This window comes from Pogoniulus pusillus, chromosome 14 (assembly GCF_015220805.1).
Source record: "Pogoniulus pusillus isolate bPogPus1 chromosome 14, bPogPus1.pri, whole genome shotgun sequence".
Lineage (NCBI taxonomy): Eukaryota > Metazoa > Chordata > Aves > Piciformes > Lybiidae > Pogoniulus > Pogoniulus pusillus.
Genome location: NC_087277.1, coordinates 20921404 through 20937320, shown reverse-complemented (window position 1 = coordinate 20937320; position 15917 = coordinate 20921404). Strand labels below are relative to the sequence as shown.

The window sequence follows — 15917 nt, the reverse complement described above, 5'->3', positions numbered from 1 at the left end:
CTTCTTCTAGATAGCTCACCAGCCCCTTCCCCACCTTCCCTGCACATCTCCAAGCCCTGACAGCATCAGGGATGCTGCAGGGGCCCAGGAAGACCAAGTATGATGCTCCTGGAGCACTATAAAACTGGCTACTGCCTGGGCTGAGCTGTGGCTCGCTCTTTACTAGAAGGGTCCCTGTCACTCCTGCTTGACTTTATGTTCCAGCTTTCCAGTAGGTCATAACAAATCAGCCCAAGAGGAAAGCTCTAAAGACCTCAAACTGGGAAAAAGTCAGAACAGCAGTTCCCAGAGGTGATGCCACAGGTCAGTGATGTGCCACAGCATCAACTGCCTTTGTCCTCATCAATGGCTCTCAAAGCCCAGACACAGGCACTGAGGAGCATGATCTGATGTGTGACAGGACCTGCCACTGCCCACCAGGATGCCATTCACTCACGCTGACCAAAGTCACAGCAGTCTGGGGAAAATGTCTCTTTGAGCCAGCTAAAAAAGACTAAGAAAGGGACCCTGCTGTGCCACAGGGGCCAACTGGCTGACAAAAAAGGAAAACCAGAACTCTTTTGGACAAGGAAACATTAGCCAACATGCTCTGCAGAGTCACTTCAAGAATCCTGCTGCAGTCATTTTGTGATCTCAGTGAAAGACAAAACGCTTCAAGGAGGCACTTCCAGCACATGCAGGGAAGCAGTGATGTCATTCCTGCAAAGCACTGAAGAGAACCCATCTGAAAAGCTGTGTCCTTACCCTTCACACACACAGAACTTAGCCAGTGTAGTTTAAGATGTGCTGCTCCCACAGGCATCACACAGAGTCCTGCCTATGAACCCAAGGTTTCAAACAGCTTGCCTAGAAACTCAAAGAACCAGAAAGGTTGTGACTGCTCTCCTTGGAAATATGAGGGACAGAACATCAAGGAGAGCTGAGTCGGGACACTGCCAAAGGAACAAAACTTGCTGTGAAAGAGCTAAAGCTGCAAACTAAGAAGTCTCTATCCCTGCCTTCTGCAGAAACTTTCCTAAGTGAAGAATGAGGACACAGCAGCTGCTGAGGTGGAGCTTGAGCAGCTTACACAGCTACAAGGTGACTTGAACAGTCACAGCAGCTGGGTTCTGTAGCCTGACTCCTCCCTATGTGATTCCTAGAAATACTCCAGCCAGTCCCCAGCTTCTTCCAAGAAAAGCTGCTCCTAGGCAAAGCTGACTGCACGCAGTCCGATGAAGCTCTGTCCAGACCCTCCACAAACCTCACCCCACCTGCCTCACCCCATCAAGTGTGCTGGCAGAAGACAGGCAAAGCAGCCCAATGCTGCGCAAGCCAGGAAGCTCTCAGCCCCACAGCACCACCTCAATTCAGAGGGCTGACCCCAAAGGGACACCTTTGGCACCACCCACAGGGACACCACAAGGAGGTGGGGGCAAGCAGGGAAGAGAAATAGCTGAGGATATGCAGCAATGGCTGCTGAGACACAGCAGTAAGTTCATTAATTAGCCATGAGCGCAGAAACCTTAACAAAAGGCAGGTAACAGAGACAAGACTCAGGTTCCTCATGGATGGACCATTACAGACTCATGGCAATGCTGAAGAAGTGTGACCAAGACTTTGGTCACCAATCCTGAGAGCCAGGATTGTTATGGGCTCGCAGTATAGCTCTGGTAGGGAAGAACAAGCCTCAGCAGGGAGTCTGAAGGGAGATTGTGGGAATGAGCAGAAGGATCAGAGGTGGGAAAGGAAAGTGGCCAGGGAGAAAAGGGGAAGAACAAGCATGGGAAACTGGAGATGGGGAGACACTGGAGAACAAGAGGCTGAGTACAGGCAGTGTGTGCAGCACGCCTGTCCAGCCAAGCCCTGTGCCTGATGACCACCAGGCTCTGCTCTGCCCCTCAAGCTCTGGTTGTATTCCTGTGTGAGCTGGCTCTCCATCCTGAGTTGTCTCCAACATCTACTGGCAAAATTCAAGTGGGACTAGCCAGCAGGTAGGAATCCCAAACTTGGAAAGACCTAACAGCTGGCCCAGGAACTGGAGAAAAGGTTCATGGCCTGACCAAAAATCCTTAAGAATATGAGCCCTGGGCTGCAGGCTGAAGACCCTGCAAACATGAACACTGGTGTGAGCTAAGTTGGTGTGTTCCACCAGCAAACCTCAAACCAGAGGGTAGGAAGAGGGCAAAGCTGTGTGTGTTTGTACCTCTCAAGGCACTGTCCCCCTTTCTACTCGTGTAGACCTGTGGCCATCCATGTCTGTGGTGTTTGGAACCTGCACTTAGCCTTCCTAATGGTCTGACCTGGGAATGAGGAAGGGCAGCAGCCTTGTACCCGGTGGACTGGGAAGGGAGGATCCCCTCAGGTCCTCCTGTCTGCCAGACACCAATTTCTAGCTGGAAAACATGGCCCTTAGAACAAGACCCTCAGGTCCTTTCCACCAGATCAAGACCCAACACGCTGCACAGACAGCCCTGCAGCAGCTGCACATGCTCATGGCTTCCTGCACTCCCCTCTGATTTCTCTGCCACTGACAAGAATGCTCAGGCTTGGTCAGACAAGAAGTACGCAGTGATACTTCCCCAAACCAGTGAGCCTGCAGTCCTAGGGGTACCAGCTGTACCAGCCCCTGCTCACTTCTCACTGCCTGGCAGCCACAATGCCCCCCCAGCTTGTGGCAGCTGCTTTTCAGGGGCTTCCGTTGCTGTGTGCCTGCTCAGCAAGAGAAGCAGCCCAACCCCAGCAGTGCAGTTCTCCAAGTGGCCAGAGGAAGGACAAGTCTCACCTGTCCTTCCCCAGCTCCACACATTTTTCTGCACATCAGTGAATCCAATCACTGTGGACCCCCACATGTCACTGCCTGCTCCTACTGTCCCACACTGTCCCCAGAGTCAGCTTTTCCAGTCTGCTCTCAGCTCTATCTCAAAAACCAGTTGCACTCAGTCACTGTTCCAGCCCTGCACCCTCCCTGCTAGATTCCCATCCCATGAGGCAAACTCTCCAACATTCTCCCCTCACAACTCCATGCCTCATGTCCTCTGGCACCAAAATGACTTCCAGGACACCTGAGCTGACTCCCAAAGCACACCGGAACATGGGTAAAGCTGGAGGGTTAGTAGTCAGTCACCAGTGAGTTTTGAGGGGTGTTAACTCTGAAGAGAGATCTGAGCTGGGCTTCTCAATCCATGTGCTCAAAGCTCCCTTAGGAAAGTCAAAGGAGCTGTCCCAGTGCTTCCCGTGCAGAGAAGGCCAGGAGGGTTTCGAGCACAGGGGACGAGCATGCAGCTGTGCTGTATTCCCTGTCCCAAAGAACTGAAGCTCAGTGGCAAAGTGAACAGAGGTATGACCAGCCGGGGAGGCACAGCGGCCGGGGTAGGAGCAGCCTCACACTTGCTGCAAGGCACAAAAAGGGGTTCTGTGCACAATCCAGCCCAGGTCAGCCTTCTCCTGCAGGACAGGGATTTGTTCCTGCCTCCATCATGACTAAGCACAAGAGTGGAGGCGCAGCTGATGCCTGGCACCAAACGATTTATGTCTGCACACACCTCAGAACAGGTGCCATCCTGGAGAGCAGAGGACCAGGCTCACACATGGGCAGGTGTCCTGCCTGTGCAGCAGCACCACCCTCATCATCACAGCAGGGTGTCAGAGACCTCCACCCAGGTGGAGGTCCAACAAAGGCCAAGAGTTCTGCAGGGCCTGAGCCCACGCACCAGGAGCTCTTACCAGGGAACTGGATCTACTGTTCCTATCAAGCTGCCCACAGATATAAATAGAGCTGCTAGTGGGGGTGGAGCAGCTCTGACTTGTGACTCTACTCTGGGATTTTGTGTCTCCTTCTTGCCACAGGTACAACATGAGATGGACTGTGTGTCTGCACTCACACCTCTCAGTCATGCCTCAGTACCGGGAGCACCAAAAGATGAGCAAAACTAAAGTAATTAGGACAATCTGGCAACAATCTGAGTCAGGGCTTGACATGGGGAGGAGGAAAAAGCACTAGTAAGGAGGGGGAGATGCTTGTCCCTGCTCAGGTCTCCTGCCCAGATGCGAATGTCAGCCCTGGGCCAGAGCAAATACAGCACAGCCCCCAGCCCGGGATAGAGCAGACAGAAGCCAGCACTGACGAGGCTGTATCAGTGCTTACTCACGCAGCCCTGTGGGCACACATGCTCTCACCACAGCGGCTGGACCAGAACCCCACCACCAGCACCAGATGCAGGAGCTTTTCCTCGGAGGCAGCATGCGAGCTCAGGGAGAGGCTCAGGAGGCTCCCGAGATGGGGAGCAAGCAACACATTAGGCACAGAGACTCAGGTTAGAGGCAGCAGATATCCACACAAGTGGCACCAACAGGAGGGGAAGTGGGGCTGGAGTTCTCAGTGGAAGCAGCAGAAGCACAGTGGTGACACCTGCCCAGCTCCTTGCCTCCCTCCACTGCCCCCCATACCAACCCCTGCCAGGGCCACTGAGACCCAAAGGGCATGCCCTGTCCACATGCTGACCCACAGCAGAGCCCCCAGCGCTGTCCCACATGGCTGGGAGACAGCAGGGCAGGGCTCCCACGTCACCTGCTCCCAGTGCAGCCCAGCTGCAGACACTGCTCATGGGCAGTGCTGGGAGAAATGGGAGGCACTGCCTGCACTCACCACCAGCCAGGGTGGTGGCACAATCACCTGAGCGAGTGCTCTCCCTGGGGTCTCAGGAGCTGAGCCAAGGACCCCCAGAATGCACCTCCAGTGTCTGAGGAGCCCCCGTGTGAGGAGAGGCCGGACCCTGAGCCCAGACTCACCGAGATGACCCGATCCCCCACGCTGAGCCCAGACTCACCGAGATGACCCGATCCCCCACGCGCAGGATGCCGTCCCGGTGTGCCGCACCACCCTCCGCGATCCGCGAGATGAAGATCCCCTGGAACACAGGCAGAGGGGTCAGGGTAACCCAGGCTCCCCCTCACCAGGCCTGGGCGTCCCACAGCCACTCCTGGACACCAGGCAGATCTCAGACCTCTCCCCTTTGCAGACCCCTCCCCTGGCACTGCCCATTTGTTCCTCACTCCACGCAAGCCCTCTTCGGCTTCTAGAGCCACCTGCAAGCCTCCAGCTGCAGTAAAGCCCTCATGTGGCCAAGTGCCCAGAACAGATGTCAGGACAGCAGCAAGATCAAATGTCACTGGCAGGGCTCCTGAGTCCCAGCCCCACCTCCTTTGAACTTCTCCCCTTCCCTGACTGGAGAGAAGATTCTGACTCCCAGAGCCCTCCTGGCCACCAGCCCCAGGCCATGCTGCACTGTGGTGTGCCCATGGCTGAGCAATCATTGAATGGGGACCTTAAAGATTACCCAGTTCCAACCCCCCTGCCACAGGCAGGGACACCTTCCACTAGACCAGGTTGCTCAGAGCCCCATCCAACCTGACCCTGAACACCTCCAGAGAAGGGGCGTCCACAACTTCCCACACTTGGGAAGCCCCCACCCTGCTCCCACCGCAGTGCCAAGAGCAGGGTACGGAGGCCATGGCTACTGACCGTGTCCCCCGCCCGGTAGGGCGTGGAGCCCTTGCCACCAGCGATGCTGAAGCCCAGGCCCTTCTCGTTGCGCATGAGGCAGGTGGAGAACCTCTCGGCGGGCGGCGCCCCCTCGGGCCGCTCCGGGAAGCGCAGGCCTCCTCTCCTCTCGCGGGGGCTGTAGTCGTCCTCGGGGCGCAGCGGGGTGACGGTGATGGCGTTCTCCGGCTCCACCATCCGCTCCCGCAGCACCGTCATGGACACCGAGCTGCCCGAGCCGCGCAGCGCTTCCACCGCCACGTGGTGCTCGGCGCAGTGCAGGGCGACGCCGTTCACCTGCGGGCAGACGGAGCCGGCCGCGACCCTTACCCCCGGCGCTTCCTCCAGCGCCGCACCCGCAGCGCCAGCCGCTGCCCGCGGGGCTCGGCTCGGCCCCACGCCTGGCTCCTGCAGGCTGCCCACAGGGGATCTTCCTTCATTTGCCCAGCTCAGCAGGCTCCCACCACCGAGCCACCTGTCCCAAGCTAAGGCTGCCCCTGCCAAGCACCCACACAGGGAGCTTCAACACCACTGTCACTTGTGTCATTCCTGCAGGCCACCAGACAACCACTCACCCAGAACCATCTCCCCTATCACACTTCGTTAGGACGCAGGCTGACACAACCTCTTCTGCACTCTCTCTATCCTTTTGGAGGACTCTGTCTCTGTGGTCTTCTTAAGGGAACCTGGGTCACCCCCTACACCACCACACCTTCAAGGAGAACATCTACCTCCTCCTAGCCTGAACCATCCATTCCCTTCCCCTCCATGCAGACCTAAGTGAGGAACTTGCAGGGAGTACACCAGGTCCTGTAGCTCTCAGGACAGCAACAGGACCCCCTCCACTTTTGCTCACCAGTTTCAGAGGGCTGAGGAACTGCAGAGTAAGGGCCCACAAAGCTGAAGAACTTTATTTTCACAGCAGCTACCTCATTTCATGCTTTCACACAGCAAAGAGTCTGGTGCTCAGCCTGAAACCTTCATGGCCTTCACTACTGAGCAAGGCTCCATATCCCTGCTCAAGGGGTACAGATATCCCTCAGGATTCAGAGACAATGACAAAGACACCCAGGTCTGATGTGCCTCAGCCACCTCTCACTCATGGGCATAAGAGAGCCTGTTAGAAGGCACAGGACAGTATGTCACGAGGGCATGTCCACTTCTGTAGCAGGCACAGATAAGTGGGCATATTGCTTCTGGGACTTAAACTTCATGGAATGATGAAGGCAACCGTGTGATAACTACAGAAGGGAACAAGGCAACTTCCTGAACTCCAGAATCAGTGTTTCCCTCACAAGGCCATAGAAAAACTTCTAATTACAGAATCATGCAGCACTTTATCTGACTTCTACCAGGGTCAGCACCAGGAGAGGGGTGAGAACAACTGCAACATCTGCTGAGGGAAACTCCCAGGCCTCCATCACTACACAGAGATACCAGAAACACCACAATGATCACACAGACACAGTGGCCAGTGGCCCAAATGAAACCACTTAGGTCTCTGACCAGCACTGTGGCAACACCTACTCCCTCCACACTGCACCCAGTCCTTCCTCAAGCTCATCTCCACCTTCACAATTAACCACTTTGGATATAACTTGAAGATGGACAAGTATAGCACATGTCTGGCTCCCTGTTATGAAGTCTTCTTAAGAGGTCACCTTCTGCCCCACACAGCAAAGCAAATGTGCAGAGGCTGCTGGTGGCCCCACTGGGGATGTGGGCACACTCTGGTGAGGGTTTCCTCCCACGTGGGTCACACCATACCTCAGGGTGCACGCAGGAGCCACCCCTGTTCTATGGAAGCAGCAGCAGATTCACAGGGACATTAACTCTGAGCCAGGGGGGCTGTGGGACAGTAACTTTGAGCCAGGGGGAGGTTGTTTTGCTCTTGCCCAGCTCCTGATGCTTCATTTTGCTTTCAGCACAAAGCAGACAACCCAAACCATGCTTCTCCTCCCTACTTTCTCTGGGGACTCCTTCATGGCAGCGAGGTTCTTACCTCCAGAAGCTTGTCCCCAACACGAACCCCTGCACGTGCTGCGGGGCCCTCTTCTGACACACGGGAGATGAAGATACCCTGGGAACAGAAGTGCTCGTTGGAAGAAGTGGAGCCCATTCCTCAGCCCCCCAGAGATGCCACCTCACCCCATCCGAGAGGAAATCCCTCACCAGTGGCACCCCCTGGGTCTGAGGGCAGAGCAGCCACAGCACTCCTCCATGACATGAAAAGTGGGAAGGGGATCAAGTTCACCACAGAGCCAGCCCAGTGGTGGCACAAGGGAAAAGGGAATGACACTGGAGGCCTTTTCCAGTGGGACGAGAATGTGACACAGTTGATGTCACCACGTGCAGGGGACAAGTTCATAGTCTGTGCCTTGTGGTCCTGTTCTTAGGAGACAGCAGGGACAGGAGCAGCCGTTCTGAACTGTGGCTGCCCCCCCTTGCTGTGAGAGCCCAGCCCGGCCACACGGCTGATCTCTGCAGCCACCCGAGCTGCAGCTGCACAGAAGCAGGCCCTCCAAGAGGGGGCTTCGGAACCGCACAGCCCAGGGTCTTACCTCATCGTCGCCCTTATAGGGGGTGGAGCCCTTGCCCCCCGCGATGCTGATGCCCAGCCCCCCTGTCTGCCGCACGATTGTCAGTGTCAGCTGGAAGCAAACACAGAGGACAGGTCAGCGCAGACCAGGAGAGCGCCAGGCATGGCCACTTAACTGAGAGCGTGGGCTGGAGCTGCCCGCAGCTGTGGTGTCCACGCTGAGCCACAGAGGCACAACAAACCAACCCCTCCCACGGCTGAGTCCTGAGCCGCAGCCTGAGACCAAGACTCAGTTTGCCTGTCAGGAACACATCAGGGTGATGAGGTGTCCACCACAGAAGTGAGCAGCAGTGGCACAGGACGGGAGGAAGGAGCAGGGACAGTGCTCACACCACAGCCCAGCTCTGCCACGTGGCTCCCTTTGGGGTGTAAGTCCATGCTCGGAGATTGAGAGGCACCCCAGCAGTGTCCATAAGAGGAATGGCAACTCCCCCAGCACACCCTAGACAGGCACTTGGCTTTGCTCTGCTGGAAATCAGTGTGTGACTCCAGAAAAGCTTTGTCCAGCTGGCCCCTTCCTCATCTCACCTCTGCACAGGCTTTAGCCATTAGCCTGCACAGGCACGCTCAGGGCTGCTGTTGCTGTGCAGTCCACAAGTCCCCTCTCCTTCCTGGCCCCACCTCTACACCAAATCACACCCCTTCCAATAGCAAAATCTCCTTAGGCTTCAATTGAAACTGCTCATACTCAGGACACCAGCACAAACCAGTCACTCACCCCAGTCATGAGAAGGAAGACAGGGAGCATGTGGGAAGACACAGGGAAAGGAATGGGATAGACAGGGCTCTCTCAGGGATCTGTCAAGGCCAAGGACCAAGCAGCTGGTGAGGCAGGTGACAGAAATGTATAAAGAGTCCTGGAGAGACCCAGATTTGCTGTTCTCCAGATGTCACTTCTCTGGAAGCAACATGCAGAGCAGAGAGAGGCTGCTGCAGAGGTGTCTGACTTCAGCATGGGGTCTTGCCTGGCCTGGGCAGGACCCCAGTGTGGGCAGCAGAGGGAGCAGGGGGTCCTCCTTTCAAACTCCTTTTCTCTTTTACAAGGACGGGAGTAACAGGCTGAGGGCCTTCACGATCTGCTGAGTTTAAACCAAACCCAAACACTCCAGGAAATGCAGGACTGAAGTGATGGTCCTGGCCATCTCCTCTGCAGTCTGCAGCATGGCAGAAAGCTGCTGAGATCCTCAAAGAGAATTCCTGATCTCAGGTAGACTGTAAGTCCATCACCTCTAGCGCTCACCAGAGGCAGAGTACAACCCAAACACTGAAAGACAAAGATTGTTCAGGTGACAGAAACTTGGCAGGCCCGGGCAAGCACCGTGTGCCACCAGCAGCTCACCAGGAGTGGGCTCCTGCAAGCAGAAGGCTGTGGATCTAAATAGAAACACTACTGCTTGCTTCCAGTCCCACTGCACTGCAGTCATGTCCTGAAGACTTTCAGATATATTCAACACAAGACAATGAAAACTAGGCCTGCAGATCAGCAACAGAGAGTCGTACACCAACAGGAACCAGGAAGGAGTATTCCACCAGCAGGATCCAGTAATCCAGCAGGATTCTGTATTCACAGCATCATAGAATGTGGAAGGGACCTTGAAAGATCAGCTGGTGCAGCCCCCCCTGCCAGAGCAGGATCACCTGGAGCAGATCACACTGGAATGCATTCAGACAGTTCTTGAATACCTCCAGAGAGGAAGACTCCACAACCTCCCTGGGCAGCCTGTTCCTTTGCTCTGTCACCCTCACAGGGAAAAAATTCTTCCTCAGGCTCACATGGAAGCTCCTCTGCCTCACCTTCTGCCCCTGTCCAGCCACTGCCCCTTGTCCTGTCATAGGGCATCACTAAGCAGAGGCTGGATCCAGCCTCCTGGCACTCACCCTGCAGTTATTTGTAAACATGAATGAGGTAACCCCTTGGTCTCCTCCTCTCCAAGCAGCACAGCCCCAGCTCCCTCAGGCTCTCCTCATAAGGAAGATGTCCAACTTCCTTCATCATTTTTGTGGCTCTGCACTGGACTCTCTCAAGCAGCTCCCTATCCTTCCTGAGCTGGGGGGCCCAGAACGGGACACAGTACTTCATATGAGGCCTGACCAGGGCAGAGTAGAGAGGAAGAAGAACCTCCTTCAAGTAACCACAGCCCTTCTAATACACCCTAGAATGGCACTGGCCTTCCTTGCCACAAGAGCACACTGCTGGCTCATGACCATCCTTCCATCCATCAGGACTCCCAAGTCCCTCTCCCCTTCACTGCTTTCCAGCAGGTCAGCCCCCAGCCTATACTGATACATGGGATTGTTCTTTCCCAGAACGTTAGGGGTTGGAAGGGACCTCAAAAAATTATCCAGACCAACTCCCCTGCCGGAGCAGGATCACCTACAGCAGATCACACAGGAACAGGTGGGTTCTGAATGGCTCCAGAGAAGGAGACTCCACAACCTCTCCAGGCAGCTGTGCCAGTGCGCTGTCACCTTCACCATAAAGCAGTGTTTGACACCCTAGACTGACAGACAGTGACTGCCCTGTCCACAGGTGCAGCACAACTCCCACCCTGCAACCACCACTGACTTTCTTGGGGGTCCACAAGCAGCTCAGCTCAGAGGTGACAACTGATCTGTGACCTGATCCCACCTGATCCTGGCTCCTTCCTCTGCAAAAAGGACAAACATTTATGATGTTGTCAGCATGCTCAGAGTTCCTTCTTAGCTCCTCCCAAGCAGGCAAGCATCCATGTCCTTCACAGATGAGTGCCACTGAGGAAGCAGAAAAGTGAAAGAATGGAAGCAGCTGTCACTCCAGCCTAAAGCTGTCACCTCCCTGAACTGCAACTGGAGACCTGGGGAAACCCATCTGTGATCAATGGCACCACAGCACAAGCCAAGGAAGCGCTGAAGATCCTCTCCTCTCCTGTTTCGCTCATCTGCTGTGTTCCTGCCTGTTTGTCTCCACGGAAAGCTCTCAAGCAGGGCCTGGTCCCATCTCATCCCACCCCATCAATATTTTTAATACATTAAATCAACCCTGTGACACAGCCACGTGAACATACCTGGCTCTGGAGAAGCCAGAGGTGTGGCGCACACAGACAGGGCAACTTCCTAGCTCAGCATCATCCAGCAGACCTGAAGAGCACTTGGTGCTGTCCCCTGCTCCCACCAGCAAAGAGTTTCTGCAGCCTGCTCTTGGCAGGGGCACAGCAAACCCAGGGGCAGGGAGTCAAGCTGCTCAAGCATGGAGCTGATATACTTCAGAACCTGCTGAAAGACCAAGTTGTTCCTCCAGACAGGAATGCCCAGGGGAGTATGGGCTTCAGGGCTTTATTTCCAGAAGGCAGCAAGTGCCTGGAGGCACAGGAACCTTTTTATGGCTTGCTGTACATGCAGGGGCACCCAACTGTCCAGCCCTTGAATTTATACCACCTGGACAGACAAAGACACAGGAGACACAAACATGCTCCTGACCTGTGGACAGAAGCACGACAATGTAAACACATCTCATGGAGGCGAGGAGCCACACTTCACTCCAAGAGCAGCTGAAGGGTCCACTGCTTATCACCAATAAGGAAAAAGCCTTTCAAAAGTCAAGAGGCCTGGAGAGTCCTAACAACTGACTGAGATCTCCATGATGCTCATCAAGCAATGTATGAAATTCTGGCATCTTGATGCCCTGAAAAAGCACACTTCAACCGAGAGATCACGCAGGATGGTGCCTGGAACTATCAGCCCATGGTGCCAACACTGACTCTGCTGGTTTGAGGCTAACTGGAATATTCTAATGGGAGAAAGGAGATCATTGGTTGTAAAAGAAAACAATGATGAAGACTGTCTCATTCATTGGTTTGCTAAAAGGGATAAAAAGCCAAAATGTAAACAATTTGTCCCTTTCTTGCCTTCTTCACTCCTAAGTATTGGATCTATTCACTGCTCTCTAACCTCTCCACTAACCTTGGCCCACAGACAAGTTTTGCTGTATGGGAGAGAAGCTTTGAGCTCTTCTGGGCTTCTTTTGTTTGTCTGGGAGGGAGTTTGGATTTCTGTATTATTTCTTATTTGTACATCATTGCAAGTGCTGGTAAATTGATTGTGTTTAAATGCTTGCAAATATAGCTTCATCTTACTTCCAAGCCCTCTGAGCTGGTCTGGTAAATTCCAGGGGTGTGGGGGAGAAGTTTGTCAACCCACCACACTGACACCACAGGAGCAACTGAAGGGCAGGAATGCCTCTCTCAGCAGGCACACAGAGGACCAGCACTCATGCCAAGCAAGTGCTTTTTATGAACATCAGGTCTCTCAAAAATCCAAACACACCTCTGGTTTATTCTTTATAAGACTCCGCTCAGAATCATAGATTGGGTTGGGAGAGACTTTTGAGCTCATGGAGTCCAACTGTTACCCACCACTGCTAGGGCACCACCAAACCACAGCCCTCAGCATCACATCTCCATGGCTTTGAAACCCCTCCAGGGATGGGAACTCCACTACTGCCCTGGGCAGCCTGGGCCAGGCCTGGACAACTCTCAAGGGGAGGACAAGAGGCTGACAAAGTCATAGTAGAGCTTCAGCACACATGTTTTTGTAAAACATGCCATCTGTTCTGACAAGACATCCTTACTGGCATGGATGATGCTGGCTTAAGTGGGTATTTACAAACCAAGACCTAGCAGAGGCCGAGTACAGGCCAACAGTGGAGAATCAAGAACGTGGTCCTGCCAAGACTGCACCAGGCCTGATCTCACCCCAGATTGGAGTTTTAATGTTCACATGTTCACACAAGGAGAGGCCAAGAGCCTTCAAATGGAGCGGGGAGGGACAGACACCTTCCATCTTTCCATGCCATTAGTAACTCCGTAGGAAATGGTTTTGTAACAGCAAAGGAATTGGGGATGCACACAACGAAGTGTCAGCAGAAGGCTTGAAACGATGCTTTTTGCTAGAAAGCTCAAGTGCTCAAGTAAATGACAGAGTTCTTAACCACTAAACACTGTGGAGTTAAAAATGTGCAAAAGGGACTGGAGAGATCTGATAATTCCATGGAAAGCAGCTCCATTTCTACCTCAGTCCAGAAACCCTCAACTACAGACTGCAAGGACCTGAAGGGAGGTTGTAGCCAGGTGGGGGTTGGTCTCTTCTCCCAGGCAAGCAGAAACAGAACAAGGGAACAGAGTCTCAAGTTGTGCCAGGAGAGGGCTAGGCTGGATGTTAGGAGGAAGTTATTGCCAGAGACAGTGATTGGCATTGGAATGGGCTGCCCAGAGAGGTGGTGGAGTCACTGTCCCTGGAGGTGTTCAAGAACAGCCTGGATGAGGCACTTAGTGCCATGGCCTGGATGATTGGATAAGGCTGGGTGATAGGTTAGTCTCGATGATACTGGAGGTGTCTTCCAACCTGGTCTCTTCTATGATTCTAAGTACCAGAGAAAGGATCACCACATCTCGCTGTAGTCAATACTTGCTAGTGCTGAAGAAAGCCCCTGACAGCCACCATTAGAGACACCTTTGCACAGACATCACCCCCAGCTCTGACTGCCCCTGGTCCCAGGAATGTCTCAGCCGAAGGGGGTACTTCCACAGCACATCAATCCAAGAGAGACATAGGAGCTGGGGAGCAAAGCACTGACTCACCAGGGAAGATGAGAAGAGCTAAATCTGCCTGGCTGCAGCAAGCAGCAACTCATGAGGACAGGGGGACAGGCTGAAAATATCCATGACCCAACATGAGGTGGGAGATTCCTGCAGGAGTTGGTGAGAGCTAAATTAAACCAACTATGGAGAAGGGAAGATGGAGAAGAGGTCCTGGCCTGGCAGGGGAGCAGGCTGCTGGGTGTTGGGGTCTGGTGGGACTGGAGTCACCAAGGGAATGGACACTGCAGAGCAGAGGTGGCAGGGAAGAGACAGGAAGAGCCAAGCCCCTCGCTGCCTCCTTACTGACCACCTCCTACCCAGCTCAGTGCCAACCAAAGACCCCAACATGAGCAGCCTGAAGCACTTAGGGCTGACAGCAGTGGCCAGAGCAGACAGGACAGGGACCCACAAGGTAAACACACTAGTGGAGGCTTGCAGATCCTCCCCCAGAGATTCCAGAGCAGTGAACATCTCACCATGTGAGGATGAGGAAAGAAAGCACTCGCAGAACTATGCAACATGGTGACTTGTGAACCATGACTGAAAACCTGGGTTCACTGAGACACAAACCATCTCGGTGTGAACATCAGAGATGTGAGCACACAGCCACCACACAGACATGAGTCACAGCTCAAGCTATAGCTGAGCATCCATATGCATGTGGGGGTGTTGGCAGATTTGATTTCAGCTTGGTATTAGCAAAAAGTGTTTACAGTGAGAACAATCATCCACTGGAACAACCTCCCTGGGGATGTGATGGAGTCTCATCAGTGGAGGTTGGCCAGGCTGCTCCTCTCCCACAAGCAGCTGGGCCTCCAGAGCTCACTGCCAACCTGGGCTGTTTTGTGAGACCCTACCTGCACTACTGCATCTAGCTCTGGTGCCCCCAGCCTAAAAGGTATATGGAGCTGCTGGAGCAGGGCCAGGAAGATGAGCAGAGGGCTGGAGAACCTTCCCGATGGAGACAGGCTGAGAGAGTTGGCGCTGTTCAGCCTGGAGAAGAGAAGGCTCTGGAGAGATCTCAGAACAGCCTGATAGTACCTGAAGGGGGCTACAAGAAAGCCAGGAAGGGACTATTTACAAGGACCTCTAAGGATAGGATGAGAGGGAATGGATTGAAGCTTGAGGAAGGCAGATTTTAGACTGGAGATTAGGAAGAAATTCTTTCCACCAAGGGTGGTGAGACACTGGAACAGGCTGCCCAAGGAGGTCATGGATGCCCCTTCTGTGGAGGTGTTCAGGGATAGGCTGGATGAGACCTTGAGCAGCTTGGTCTAGTGGGTTGGAGCTGGATGATCACTGAAGTCCCTTCCATCCCAAACCATTCCATGAATCTATGACTCCATGACTAGCTCTGTCATTGAAGAATTCCAGGAACAGGGATGTAAGAAGACAGTGCCCAGGTGTGCCACAGGCATGAAAATGTCAACACCACAGCTCAGGACAGAGTCTCTCTGGAAAAGAAAACATTCCTCTTAGATAAACAAAATGAGCTTTGGAGAAAGCTACAGAGACTCAAACTACTGCCAGAGCTGGAAATGGGACAAAATCCTGGAAGTGGAAGTCCTGTGGGTTCAGCTGGAATTAGTAGCACAAATACACTGCACTTCTTTCTTCATCCAACAGCAAAGAATTTGTCTTCCTGTTGATTCTGGGTGATAAAATCACTGCTACAAGTACTCATTTTGCATCCTTCTCACTACAAAATCTCACCCAGAGGCTCCTCTCCACCCAATCTTTTCTTACTGCCCTGAAGATTCACTTCAACACTGTGCACTTGCAGGCCACAAGGCCAGGCGCGTCCAGGGCTGCATCAAAAGCAGCGTAGCCAGCAGATGGAGAGAGATGATTCTGCCACTTTGCTCTGGTGAGACCTCATCTAGAGTACTGCATCCAGCTCTGAAGCCCTCCACACAGGAAGGACATGGACCTGATGGAGAGGGTCCAGAGGAGGGCCATGAAAATGATCAGGGGGCTGCAGCACTGCTGCTACAAGGACAGGCTGAAGGAGCTGGGGTTGTTCAGCCTGGAGAAGAGAAGGCTCTGGGCAGACCTACATAGGAGGCTGCCACTACCTGAAGGGAGCCTACAAGAAGACTGCAGAGAAGTGTTTATAAAGGCCTGCAGGGATAGGATAAGGGACAATGGTCTGAAATTAGAGGAGATTTAAATTTGATGTCAG

General features: G+C 53.8%; 1 protein-coding gene across 14 annotated transcripts in view; it reads right to left on the bottom strand.

The window, feature by feature from the left end:
* Positions 1-15917, bottom strand: part of SCRIB (scribble planar cell polarity protein) — an 88972-nt gene that overhangs the window by 35486 nt on the left and 37569 nt on the right. For 12 of the 14 annotated variants that reach the window (XM_064154528.1, XM_064154515.1, XM_064154522.1 and 9 more), the window contains 4 exons: positions 8083-8172; positions 7524-7601; positions 5504-5818; positions 4809-4889 (listed from right to left, as the gene is read on the bottom strand). In XM_064154528.1, coding sequence (XP_064010598.1) covers positions 4809-4889; positions 5504-5818; positions 7524-7601; positions 8083-8172 — 564 coding nt within the window. Of the gene's footprint in view, positions 1-2764; positions 4890-5503; positions 5819-7523; positions 7602-8082; positions 8173-15917 lie in introns of all 14 variants that reach the window. The other 2 variants (XR_010304843.1, XM_064154526.1) reach the window with 2 other exon arrangements.